The sequence below is a fragment of the Drosophila nasuta genome, chromosome X (assembly GCF_023558535.2).
Source record: "Drosophila nasuta strain 15112-1781.00 chromosome X, ASM2355853v1, whole genome shotgun sequence".
Lineage (NCBI taxonomy): Eukaryota > Metazoa > Arthropoda > Insecta > Diptera > Drosophilidae > Drosophila > Drosophila nasuta.
Window position 1 is genome coordinate 776,058 of NC_083459.1, and position 14,278 is coordinate 790,335.

General features: G+C 36.1%; 1 protein-coding gene across 1 annotated transcript in view; it reads right to left on the reverse strand.

The window, feature by feature from the left end:
- Positions 1-678: 678 nt before the first annotated feature.
- LOC132795731 (uncharacterized) overlaps positions 679-14,278 on the reverse strand; it is a 68,187-nt gene continuing 54,587 nt past the window's right edge. Inside the window, exons 5-15 of the mRNA XM_060806603.1 lie at positions 4,695-5,224; positions 4,418-4,633; positions 4,104-4,292; positions 3,613-4,038; positions 3,366-3,551; positions 3,117-3,302; positions 2,603-3,056; positions 2,412-2,545; positions 1,626-1,796; positions 1,416-1,549; positions 679-832 (exon numbers count right to left, since the gene is read on the reverse strand). Coding sequence (XP_060662586.1) covers positions 2,758-3,056; positions 3,117-3,302; positions 3,366-3,551; positions 3,613-4,038; positions 4,104-4,292; positions 4,418-4,633; positions 4,695-5,055 — 1,863 coding nt within the window. The 5' untranslated portion in view covers positions 5,056-5,224 and the 3' untranslated portion in view covers positions 679-832; positions 1,416-1,549; positions 1,626-1,796; positions 2,412-2,545; positions 2,603-2,757. The remainder of the gene's footprint in view (positions 833-1,415; positions 1,550-1,625; positions 1,797-2,411; positions 2,546-2,602; positions 3,057-3,116; positions 3,303-3,365; positions 3,552-3,612; positions 4,039-4,103; positions 4,293-4,417; positions 4,634-4,694; positions 5,225-14,278) is intronic.

The window sequence follows — 14,278 nt, forward strand, 5'->3', positions numbered from 1 at the left end:
GCGATGCGATGCGTCAAGTAAACGTCTTTGCAATTTAATTGGTAAATTGGTGAATGCGAATATTCCACACAGATGAGCTTCCCATCGAAAAACTATTCATTTATTTAGTTATTTATACTCTATACAATACTAAACTGTGAGGCACTATTCAACATTTGGAAAATAGAAGAGCTTTAAAATCAATTATGAAGCGTCTTCAATTTGTCGTTTCTAGCTGTACTTCTAATCCAAAGTTCTTATGGAATACTTAAAGCAACGTTGCTTCATTTCAAATGTTAATATTTATACACTACACAACACTTAATCCTGATGCACTACTCAACACTTAAGAAATTAAAATATAGATAGAAAAGGGACTAGAAATCGATTATAAAGCGTACTCAATTTGTCATTTCTAGATGATATTCTAATTGAAAAACTATTAATTTATAGTTGCTTCAATTATTATACGATAATATTTATAGTCTACACAACACTTAATAATGACGTACTATCAACACTTGAGAAATATAAATATCGTTAAAAATGGGGTTCCATAATCGATTATAAGGAGCCACTTAAAATAGGAGCATTGATTAAACTGTAAAACATTGTGAAACATGGAAATCAAATAAATTCTCATATTCAGCAACTTAAAATTTTAATTTTATTAACATACAAGGTTATAATGAGGTTTTTTTCTGCATTTTTCAGAGAGTTACATAAGAGGTAATGTTTGTATATGACTTAATTAATAGAATGATTTTTAATAGAAAATATAAAGAAATGCTGCAAATTTTGATTGCCTTCAAATGTATGGGGAATTTCCGTCTATCCCTTATCTAACGATAGTCTGAAAGAAAAAGAGTGTAAGGGGTTATTAAATGAAGGTATAGAAATTTGTAGATTTATAGAATCACTTAATGACCTTGACTAACATATTTTCAATTTAACTATGTTTTATTCATGCATACATTAAATGCTCAACAAAATACAGTACAAAATAATAATATAGCATTTATAATGCAACAATATTTTCAGACTAAGCTTATTAAATTATTTTTTTGTAATCAATGAATATCTAAAATACGTCAATCACTATAAGTATAAGTTAAAATGAACTGAGAATTCAAAAATTATAAGAGACTTCAATAAATATCAATATACTATTCCATTGGAAATATACCATAAATAACAAAACAATTAAGAAAGCACACTCGACTGAGAAAGACCCGATATCCATTTTGAATAAATAAATAATAATAAATAATTCTTTTCATATAAACTTATTTCTTAAATACCATGTACAATTTTTATCTGAACGGAACAAATGGTAAATTGTAATCGAATTCAAAAGATTATATAATTTCATTGCGAGTAACTTAATAAGATAAAACTATTTATAAATGTAAAACACAAATTTAAATTACACTCACTTGAAGATCCAACAACTGGGAAGTCATCGAACAAATTAAACTGAATGTTCTTTTCAGGCGAACAGGCGACAAATGATTCAGCGAATTGTCATTGGGAAAATATTTAATCAAAATATGATGAGATATTGATGTGTCTGCATATTGGCAAAGTTTAGTTTACGAATTTAGTAGACTATAGATTGATTAGTGAACTATTGATTGAACACTTACCAACCAAATGCTTTAATAATGGCAGCGAAAAAACAATCAAAATCCCTTAAACTAGTCAAAATAACTTTGACGATGTAACCATTATACTATCAAAATATATAGAAGTGCTGCAAATGTTGTTTGTATTAAAATGTATGGGGAATTTTCATCGATCCCTTATCTAACGATAGTCTGAAAGAAAAAGAGTGTATATATTATTAAATGAATTATAGGAACTGCAGATTTATCGAATCACTTAATGTCCTTGACTGACTTATTTGCAAAATGCCGTCTCTAAACTTTTATTCATGCATACTTCAAATGCTCAACAAAATACAGTACAAAATAATATATAATTTATAATACAACAATATTTTCAGACTAAGCTAATTAAATTATTTTTTTTGTTGTAATCAATGTATGTAATCAAGTATGAATTAACATGAACTGAGAATTCAAAAATCAACTAAAAATCATAAAAATCAAAACAAGTAAGAAATATACCCGATACCCATTTTGAGAAAAAAGGAAAACAGTGCGGTATTATTCTAAACTATACCGAATATACCACAAAAATGCTTAAATATACCAAAACCGATATTTGGTATATCGATATACTACATTAAAAATATACCATACAGTACATAATAAATCATTTTTTTCATTTTGCATAAACTTTTTCTTAAATAACTTCTACAATTTTAAAATTCGTAAATTGTAATCGAATTAACAAGACTATATAATTTCATAGCTTAATAAAATAAGACAATTTATAAATAATAAAACACAAATTGAAATTACACTCACTTGAAGATCCAACAACTGGGAAGTCATCGAACAAATTAAACTGAATGTTCTTTTCAGGCGAACAGGCGACAAATGATTCAGCGAATTGTCATTGGGAAAATAGTTGATCAAAATAAGATGAGATATTGATGTGTCTGCATATTGGAAAAGTTTAGTTTGTGAATTTAGTGGACTATTGATTGAACACTTACCAAGTGCGTTCAAAATGACAAAAACCAAAATAAAAAGAAAATATTGAAATCAAAAATATATGGATGTTGCAATGGCAGCGAGAAAACAAAAATCAAAATCCATTAAACTAGTCAAAGTTACTTTGACGATGTAACCATTATACTATCAAATTTCGTTAATCCCAATAAAAGCGACCGACTGGGTTTTTATCGAGCATCTTCTCGATAATGGTATTATGCTCTGGGATGCTCGACGACAGCAAATCGAGCCTCCCATCGTCGACGACGACAGGCGGAGACAGCCAACCGCCTTGGCCTTCCTCTGGCTGCAACTTAGCGGGAGTGCAGGGAGTGCAGGGAGGTGCCTTGCACTGCGGATAGCGCGGTGACTGCTCGACTTGGGGATCACGATCGTCATCGATCTTAAGCGTAGGCACCGATCCGCTTTTCTTAAGGCCCAATGCATAGGCAACTGCTATAGATGAAGATTAGGAATTAGGCAACTTTAACTAGTTTTGATTGTTTTTTGACTTACCTATCGGCAGCGCCTCCTTGCCTTGGCCTTCCTTTGGCTGCCACTTAGCGGGAGTGCAGGGAGTGCAGGGAGGTGCCTTGCACTGCGGATAGCGCGGTGACTGCTGGAATTGGGGATCACGATCGTCATCGATCTTAAGCGTAGGCACCGATCCGCTTTTCTTAAGGCCCAATGCATAGGCAACTGCTATAGATGAATATTAGGAATTAGGCAACTTTGACTAGTTTTGATTGTTTTTTTTTGACTTACCTATCGGCAGCGCCTTCTCGCCTTGGCCTTCCTTTGGCTGCCACTTAGCGGGAGTGCAGGGAGTGCAGGGAGGTGCCTTGCACTGCGGATAGCGCGGTGACTGCTGGAATTGGGGATCACGATCGTCATCGATCTTAAGCGTAGGCACCGATCCGCTTTTCTTAAGGCCCAATGCATAGGCAACTGCTATAGATGAAGATTAGGAATTAGGCAACTTTGACTAGTTTTGCTTTTTTTTTTGACTTACCTATCGGCAGCGCCTCCTTGCCTTCGTCTTCAACTGGCTGGAACACAAAGGGAGTGCCGGGACGTGTCTCCCACTGCGAATAGCCCGGTGACTGTTCGTCTTCGGGATCGCTTTCAACTGGCTGCAACTCAAAGGGAGTGCCGGGACGTGTCTCCCACTGCGAATAGCCCGGTGACTGTTCGTCTTGGGGATCGCCTTCAACTGGCTGCAACTCAAAGGGAGTGCCGGGACGTGTCTCACACTGCAGATAGCCGGGTGACTGTTCGTCTTCGGGATCGCTTTCAACTGGCTGCAACTCAAAGGGAGTGCCGGGACGTGTCTCACACTGCGAATAGCCGGGTGACTGCTCGTCTTGGGGATCAATATTGTCATCAATCTTGAGCGTAGTCATCGCTTCGCTTTTCTTAATGTCCAATGCATTGGCAACTGTAAAAGATGAAGATTAGGAATTTGGCAACTTTAACTAGTTTCGATTGCCCTATTTGACTTGCCCATCGGCAGCGGCTTCGCAACGTGAAATTGGTTTGTGAACATTATTTGATTGGTCAAGCAAATGCCTGAGGGCAATGGATCCTCACGCACGGTATTTGAGCGAAACTTTTGAATGTTCTCCATGCCAAATTCACAGTCGAGATCAATTTCCGGCTCCGGCTCCTCCAGATGTTCTTTCTTCACTTTCTCTGCAATTGGGAGGGAGTAAATTAAATATTTGTTTTCATTTTAAAATTATATTATATATTGTTGTATTTTTTTGAGTATATAATATTTGAAAGCTTTTTAGTTTCTTTCTCTCGATGTCTCTTACTTTTCAAAGGCTGCGATGAACAGCCGTTCTGTTTGTTGATCCGCTTGACAGGTAACTCACTTCGATTGATTGTTGTTTTGGGCACAGCACCAGTTGACTTGATCGTAGTTGCCTCCTCTTCGGTAATCGACTCATTGCTCTTACGCTTCCTTGGAGGCTCCGGCAAATGATATTTATACATGCTTTCGTGGAGTAAGTCATCCAGCGTATGTGGAGCTAGCAGATTGAAAAAAAAAACGTGATTGATTACCGAGAGATATTCTAGAAATGTACTTACGAGAAACTTCGGGACTCTCCGAGTCGGGTTTGGGGGGATCGGGGACGCCAACGTAGAGGCCCGCTGCCTTTGCTGCTGGTACACAGCACATGTACCCGTCCTTCTTTAACATCTCTTGAAACTCTGGACTACAATCGCAATGATCAGGCACCAGTTTAGGTAGCAGCTTTTGAAAATTTTTACAAATTTTCTCTAACTCCATTTCGTGGAGTTCGCTTTCCGAAGGTGGCTTCGGTTTAGCATCTAGATTCAACTTGGCGGCTGCCTTCTGCTCCTTTTCACGTAATTCTTTTTCCCGAGCGTCCCATCGCGCTTGCGTTTTCTCGATCTCCGCAAAGAGTTTAGCCTCAAAGGCATACATGATGTATAGTCCCAATGTAGTTTGCAGTATATAACCAACAGTTCAGCTCAGTTCAGTTCAGTTGAGTTCAGTTGAGTTCAGTTGTAGCTGCAGTTAAAGATGTGCGTTTCAATTTGATTTCTATATCCAGCTTTATATCCGTCTTCATGTGCCAGCTCGTCAGCTACCCCTACAAGACAAGAAATGGGGAACGCCCAATTAATTAAAGGTCACCTATTGGTTATTGGTTATTGGTTATTCGATTTCGGCTATTGGCCATCGATAGACGCCACGAGCAGGCGCAGTAGCCAAGGCAGAAAGCTTTTTCAATCAGCTCGGGCTGAGAGGGAGCTACCACAGCCAGACAGGGGCAGCAAATACCAAAAAAAAAAACCCTGAAAGAGAAGCAAATAGAGAGCGAAACGCAGATGGAGAGTAAAAGGTGCAGACAGAAAGGAAACAAGAAGTGCAAAGCGTACCATGAAATTGGCAGTCGTTGTTGGCTGCGGAAAATTGGGAAACTGCAAAAATAGGGAGAAGCGTGAAAGGGGATAATTGGGAGACTCGAGGAACATTCAGCATAGAGCAAACAGCATTCAGTGTTCAGTCTGGTGGTCAGTCACTTCCGGGAGCTGCCCCCAAAAATGAACAATGCCAACCGTAAATTGCTCTCAATTTTTATATAGTTTTCACTCTTCCACACTCTTTCCCCCAAGGGGCGGCAAAAGTGGTGTCAATTTTGCATGGGAGAACACCGATGGGGATGCCTAACTAATAGTTACTCATTGTGCTCCACTTCCAAATGTTTTGATCTGTTCGGTCGAACCTTTGCATAACTTTGTTTTATTTTAAGTATTTTTGTTAATTTAAATTAGAACTTTATTTTAAGAATAATAAATAGTTTATAAAGTTCTTGTGATACGCATACAGAATTTTTTTTTTACAAATATTGCTTGCAACCGGGACTCTTGATTAACTAATGAGAAAAATATTGAAAATAGCGCCGTAAGTATAAGAAAACTATTAAATATCCTACAAAAATAGCGACAAGAAAATGAGCAAGAATAGATAGATTAACAAAATGGCAATAACAATTGAAATTGTTATTAAACGAAGAACTCTTAAAATATTCACATGTTTATAAAGAAATCGATGAATTAAGGAGAAGATCTTTTAAAAAAACAATTTCAAACACCGAAACACATTTTTGCTAGTATTAATAAATCGATGGAAAAACAAACGTTGATTTATCCATGTATTGGATTGACGCAAAAGTATATTACTTTAGGTTGGGTCTTTAAAGCGAATTAACTTAACTATCTAAGCCTCAAAATTATTATTTTAAAGAATAGCTAATTTGTAAGAAAGTTAAGAGTGCTACATTCAAAAAATTGTGCCATATTATTCTTACAATATACTTAATTAATATAGTGAAAAAATACTAAACTATAGAGATGGCTCTTTTGGGTAAAACAATATACTATACCATTTAAAATATACCATAGAGTACAAAACTAGCTATTCATTAAAGGACTAATTTGTAAAAATAGTAAAAAAGCTGCAGTCGAATGTGATCAAGAAACATCAGTAATATTCTTGCAATATACCGATGACTTTTTGTTGGTATATCAATATACCATTACATTCAAAATATACCAAAAAATACAAAAATAATAAAAAAAATTTATTTCTATCTTCTGAAAATTTTCTCTGATGGAAACCAAATAAATAGACTTAAATTTCATTTTTGTCTAGCTCTTTACATTTTTTTTGCTGAAATTAGTTTAAATTACTGTCGATTTCAATTGTGATGTTAGCTTTCACAATGAATGGAGTTTACTCTGCAAATGTTTTTGCTCTTCTTCATAATGAAAGCCATTCCTTATATATTAGTTCGAAAAAAACCTTGATAAATTATCGAGCTGGGCTATTCTTCAGAGTTGCCGCAAATATTTAATATGGTTAGCTCTAGGGAGCAGCATTTCATTTGTAGCTTCAACTGAATTCGGTTCGGTTTAAGAGTTGAGCTAGCGTTTTTTTTTTCCCCTCCTCCTCTGCGTGCTCACTCACCCTTGTTGCAGACCCGACTAATAACTAACTCCCTACCCAAGCGCTTTCTTTCTCCATCTCTCTCTCTCACGCTTATTCGCTGTCTCTATCTATGGAACTGTTGCCCCTCTGGCTCTATCAAATTCTACAAAGTTAGTTTACGGCCAAAGTTCAGCTTGAAAAAATAGTACATAAAACTCATAAAAAATTGGCCAAAAAGCTAGTCACAAAAAAGTCACAACGTGTGAGAATCGTGAAAATGTTCTAAAAAAAAACCAGACGAAAAAAATTGGTTTGTAACGCAATTTTTTTTACATATATATTTTTTACCATTCTGTTCTTTTTTTTTGTGCCGTGTGCTTCGCTTTTCATTTGGCGTTGGCAGCCATTAGAGCAAAAATCAGCAGCATCAGCGGCTAAAGTGCAGGGACACGTTAAAGGGTGGGGAGAAGGAGGACGTTGACCAGGGGCAGCTGCAGCCGCTGAGAGCCGTTGTTGTTGTTCTTGTTGTTGTTGTTGCAGTTTCAGTTGTTGCCACACATGTGGAAATTGTGCGCGTTTTGCAGTTTTTTAATTGACCAACAAATTTATTTGATTCGTTAGCGACACGGCATTTTTCGCCGTTTCGCCGCGACTTTTATTTATTTTATTTTATACTATATGCATATAGTATACCGATTTTTTTGTTAGTTCTTCAAAAACCCATCTAACACAAGAGTGCAATAAAATTATATAGAAAATTGAATTTATACAAGTTTAAAGCTAGTCAAAGTCAATTAAGTTGGCAATTTAAATTAAAAGCGTTCCCACATTAATTTATATTATTTTATACTATATTTAGTATACCGAATATACTACTATACTAAATATACGGTATAAACTATACAAGTTTTTTTGTTAGTTGTTCAAAAACCCTACGAAAGAAAATTATATTATTATTATATTATTTTATAATACATTCAGTATACAAAATAATACTATACTAAATATAGTCTATAGTATTTTTTAGACAGTTATTCATAAATCCAAATAACGCCTTACAAAAAAAGAATAAAAGAAAAATATGTAAAATAGTATTTATAGAAGCTCAGAGTTAGTCCATAAAAATTAAGTTGGCAATTAAAATTTAAAGCGTTCCAACATTTATTTATATTATATTATACTACATATAGTATATGGTATACAGATTATACTACTATACTAATTTTAGTATATATTACTATACAGAATGTTATACTAAACTAAATGTAGTATATAGAATACTGAATACACTACTATACCAAATATATATAGTAATATATATTATACGACTTTTTGTAAGTTGTTTGAAAGTTCAACTGAGAACTAAAAAAGGAAAAATATAGAAAGTAGTATTTACACAAATAAGTTGACAAATGAAATGCAAAGCGATTCGAGACATATTTAAATTATTTTATACTATATATATTATAATACAGAATGGACTACTGTACTAAATATACTACATGTATTATGCCGATCTTTAGTTAGTTGTTCAAAAAAACAAAGAATAATATAGAAAACAGTATTTAAACAAGCTTAAAGTTAGTCCAAGTCCAAGTCAATTCCCCCTTTTTTGGACTGTGTCTGACAATAAGTTGGCAATTGAAATTCAAAGCGAGCAACGCTCGGAGGGGTGCGTGGCGTAGTTGTTGTTTCGTGTCTTGTTGTTTCTAAGGATTACATATTGGTAAACAACAGCAGCAGCAGCAGCAGCAGCAACAACAACAACAACTACAACTCATTGTGCTACAAATTTGTTTGCCCAATTCCAGAAGGGAGCTCTTGCCCAGGCTCAATTTGAGAACTCTCTCAGGAGGGGGGCTGTTTGATTTGGATTGTTGACTTTATTGGTCAAGCGGCCCTTTGGTGTTTGTTGCTTCTGTTGTAATCACACTGTTGTTCTTTGAGCTTCGTCTTGCTTACCAGCTCCCTTTCCCCTCTCCCCCTTTGTGTGTTGTTTTAACGATATTTAATCTATGATTAGAATCGTTTCTGTTCTCTTTTTTTTCGGTTTGTTGTTGTGGTTTGAGACCAGTAAAATCAATTAAACGCTACACTTGACTTAATTTATTGTCGCGCTCGCTGAGCACAAAAGACAAGTAGCCGCCAGTCAACTGCTAGCATACCCTGTAATTTGAACATCATTGCAAAAAAGGTATGATTAAGCAAAAGTCTTTTAGTTCCTTAACCAAACAAGTAAAAAAGCTACAGTCGAGTGTGCTCCCTAAAAGTGCAGTATTATTTCGCCAATATACCAAATTAACATACTGAATTATACAAAGGCTATGCTAATGGTATATTGTTATAGTACCATTCACAATTTTACTATAGAAAGCAAATTATACTAGATTCCTAAAATATAGACCAAATTACATTTGCCTCAAAAATACTGAAATATACAAAAGACTATGTTTGTGGTATATTGATACCATTCAAAATATACCATAGAGCAAAATATACCAGGTGTTGTACTAACAACAAATTAAAATACCACAAAAATATTGAAATATTTTTATTCTTTAATCTTTTATTCTTATTATTTTGGAATTTTGATTGAGTGCCACTAAAAATATACTATTTATATATAAAATATACCAGAATGGTTTGGCCTTCAATGTGAGCTGATAATAGCTTCAAATATGTGGAACCTCTTCTCTTAAAACATTTTAATAAATCGATGAATAAACAAAAAGTGTTTACAATGTGTGCTATTCGTGTACAAAATTATGAAATATTTTTACCAGCCCTTTACTGGGTATGTTGTAGTCGAGCACTGATTTAGTGCAAACATTCTTAGCAAAGTATTTGAGTGTGTCTGTTATCTGCATCTGTATTTCGGGTATTTGAGCAACCGAATACAAAATCCGATGCAAAATGATATCATATGAACTGAAATGGTCGTAAAATCAAATTGGTCTCTCGCCGCTCCAAGTCGAATGCCAATAAAAATCCGCCAAAAACAACAAAATCTAAATCTGAGCAGCAGCGAGAACAAACAAACAGAAACAGAAACAGAATCACTTTGTCGGTGGCTCCGCTCGCTTGTTTCGCATTTATCTTTATAGCTCGATCTCTCGTTTTAGTCGTCGTTCCCTGAGCGATACCGATGACGATGACGATGACAACGACGATGACGATGCCGATGACAGACAGGCAAACGGCAACGACAAATTGTTAATGGCAAATATATAATTTGAGTGCTTTAAGGGCGTAGACGACAAAAAACATATTAGAAAAAGTTAAATTGAATAATAAAGCACTTAAGTTCTAGCAATTCCAATTTGGTCTCTGATTTTCTCAGATTATCGCTCCAACCAATTATCCGCAATTCGCTATAAACTATGCGAACTATGCACACAAACACACAACACACACACAAAAAAAAAAACAGGTTCAATTTGATTCGTCGAAATTTATGACAAAACAAAATGCCAACAATTTTGATGAAGGCAATTTGGCAAGCGGCAAAGCGGCTTTGACCTGCGCGCTTTTGATAAAAAACAAACAAAACAACAGCGCGTTTTGAAATCGATCTATGTCTCGTACTAGGCGAAACACATTTGAATGTGATGATTATTTCGCCATCAATTTTCGGAGAGGCAAATGCAAATTGAACGGATAAAAAGTGAGTGATTAAAAATTCCGTTTAATGATGCAATTGGAATTTGATGAGACTGGAGACTGGATGCAAATCTGACAATCTGACGGAGGCTGAATCTGATGCTGTCGCTGATGCTGTCGCTGATGCTGATGATGTTGGTGATGGCACGCAATCAATGCGTTGCCACTTTTGAATATCCCAGAGTGCTGCGAAGGGCAGCCAAAAGAGCAGGCGAACGAACAGCAACAGCAGGTAAGGTAAATTGCAACCAATAATAATGAATAATTGAAAATCCAATCAAACACCAAATGAAAACGGAGGCGCACACAACGTGGCCATTGCCATTGCCATATCCATATCCCATAACACACACACACACACAGACACAGTGGGGGAAAAGACACACACACAGACAAACATACCCCGTTAGGCAGATTTCACAAGGCCGTGTGGACAGGCAGGCTGGTGTTGATTTTGCCGGCTTTATCGAAGGACATTAGCAAACGGTCGTTGGATTCGGTGAGAATGCAATCAAAAGTGTGGGCCAACAACCAACAGACAACACAGCAGCAGCAGCAGCAGCAACAACAGCAACAACAACGAGAGCAAAGCGACCTGCATAGATGACACCCCAGGGACATGACCAAAGTCAATGAATGGTAATAGGTGTCGACATGGCGACAGGGCGTCAGGGCGTGGCAGTCTCATCTCACGTGTGTTGCCATTGTTGTTGTTGTTGCTGTTGTTGCGGCTTTATTGGTGTTGTTCTTGCTGATTGCCACTTTCGGCCACGGATCGAATGTGCCACAGTCAACAGTCCACTTCCACATCCACTTCCATCTCCACTCTGGCCTTTGCTCTTTGCTTGGGGGCGTACGTTGGACACGGACTCAGGCTCAGGCTCAGACTCAGAATCAGAATCAGGTTGAGGTTCACAGCGAACATGCATTAATTGCCAGTTAAATTGACTTTGACTACGGCCAAGAGAGATGCTGCTTCTGTGCATTGATTCTATTTGATAGATGAAACAAAACACACACACACACATACACACACACACCTCTCACAGCTCACAGCTGACAAATCCTTACACGTGTTATGAGCTTGTAAGTCGCAGCTCAGAAACCAATTACAGCTCACTCAATTTCACACATTTTTGCAGACAATTATGCCAAGGAAATGCACAAAACGGAGAGTAAATAAAATAAAAAAGACTTTGAAACGCAAACTAGAAATATTTATTTAACATTAAGAAAGAATTCGAATGAAATGCATTGATTTCAAGTAATAGTTACGATAATAAGATAAATAAAATTAAGACAGTGCGGTATTATTTTGACAATATACGGAACCAATAAACAAACAAAAAAAGAAATACAGAAGAAAGTCACCCGCTGCGAATTTTCAATAAAAACAAAACCATGCATTATTATACAAAAATATACCAAATAAATATACCAAAAACACTTAACTGTACCAAAAAGAACTGTCAATTTTTAATGAAAGCAAAATGTGATGTTTCTGAAAATGTACCAAATAAATATACCGAAAATTCTGAAGAAAACTAAAAAGCTGTCCATTTTAATAAAATCAAAACAGTGCGGTATTATTCTGAGAATACACCAGACTATGTAAACCAAACAAATACTGAAATATAGAAGATAAACTCCCGTTACCATTCGTCAATAAAAACAAACAAATTAATATACAAAAAAAATATACTTACTGATTATATGTTAGTATATTTGTAATATCATTAATAGACATAATTGATTTGTATAGTTCCTTCATTATATATATATAGTTCCTATATAAATCCATTATGTCTATTAATGATATTTCAATTATTTGAACAAGAATTGATTAACAATTATATTCAGCACTATTGAAATTAAAATATTGTAAAGCAAATTCATTAGAAAACATTATTTTTAGCAATTGACAGAACCAAATGATGTTGCCAACAACAAATGCTTAAACAATTTGTGTGTGTTTCGCACAAAGCCACAAACCAATTTGTTGTTTGTTTAACAACTTTCGAGCCATCAATTTTGTTGATTTTGTAAATTGACGAAATTGCGGCGAAATTGAATCGTCAATTGTTGTGGCGCGTGTTGATTCTCGTCCTTTGTTGTTTGTGTGTGTGTGTGTGTGTGGAAAATATGTTTCATATTTTTATGCGGAAAAACAAACACAAATATTGTGTATTGAAAGCGCCGTCGGGCGATCGACGACGACGCATCTTTTCCCCTCGCTCGTGGTAAAATGTTAGCCCTGGTATTGCAGTGCGGCAACCCTCGCAACGAGAGCCGCAAAACGCATTGCAAATTGTCGCCTGCGGGCGTGGCAAGACAAAAGTTTGTGTTTATGCCGCTGATGTGTGTGTGTGTGTGTATTAATTTTTGATATAATTACACGCAAATATGCCGCTAACGTTGAAATTGAAATTGAGTTGAGCCAGAGACAGAGACAGAGACAGAGACACAGAGAAACAGAGCTGCGATTCTCAGTCTCCTTTTGGGCCCGTGTGTGTCTGCCGAATGTTGTTCAATTAACGTTGCGCCGTGCGGTGGCGTGTTTTTGTTTTTGTTATCTGTTTGGTGAGTTTGCAGAACCCACAACATGAACATGAACATGAACACGAACACGAACACCGAATGCCAACGAAATGACACCGCGAGCGCTTTGCCTTGGCCCAATATTGAGTTGAGTTTTCGCTGAGTTGCATCGCGTCGCGTTGCGGCTCGAACGTGTGGCACCAACATGTTGCACAAATATAAACATAAATCAATTAACAATTTTTGCCAGCGAGCTCTCTCTCTCTCCCTCCCCCTCTCTCTTCAGTCGCTTGCGCTTGCCTAAGGGCCATAAATTCAAAATCGACAATTTGCGACAGCTGCTGCCGCTTGGCTGTCTGTCAAAATTGCGCGTTGCCTACTTTTAGGCGCTGCCTGAAAGTGCCAGCAAAACGCTGCATGTGTGTCTGTGTGTGTGTCTGTGTGTGTGTGTGGGTGTTTGTGTTTGTATGCAATAGGAAGTGGAAGTGTGTGGGTGTGTTTCTCTAAAGCAGTTACATTGAAGGTAAATTCGAATAGATTCGTAGTTGTAGCTAAAAGCGACAGGAATTCAATGCATGAATCAAAGGATTCATATTTAGTTCGAGAACATACACGAATGAATGATAAAATACCTAGATCATTTTATTTTTTAAAGATACCCTTTGAAATTATTATTCCACTACTTTAATTATTATTTCTTTGCGATTTAACGCGCGACTAACCATTGCCAGAAGTGAAAGAAACAATATAAAAAGTGTGACCATGCATCATCATCTAATATTTCCTAATAATGCACTCAACTATAAAGGTTGTTATGATAATTGTGATGCATGTAATATGGAAACATCTACAACATATCAGATAAGAGACAGACAGAAAAATGCATTTAGTATACAATAATAAATTTTCAAAGATAATGTTTGAGAGTTGTTTAGAGTGCTAATAATGAAATCTTCGACGCGACAGATTGTAAGATAATGAGGTAACATACGCAATTCATATTAATGTCATAGTT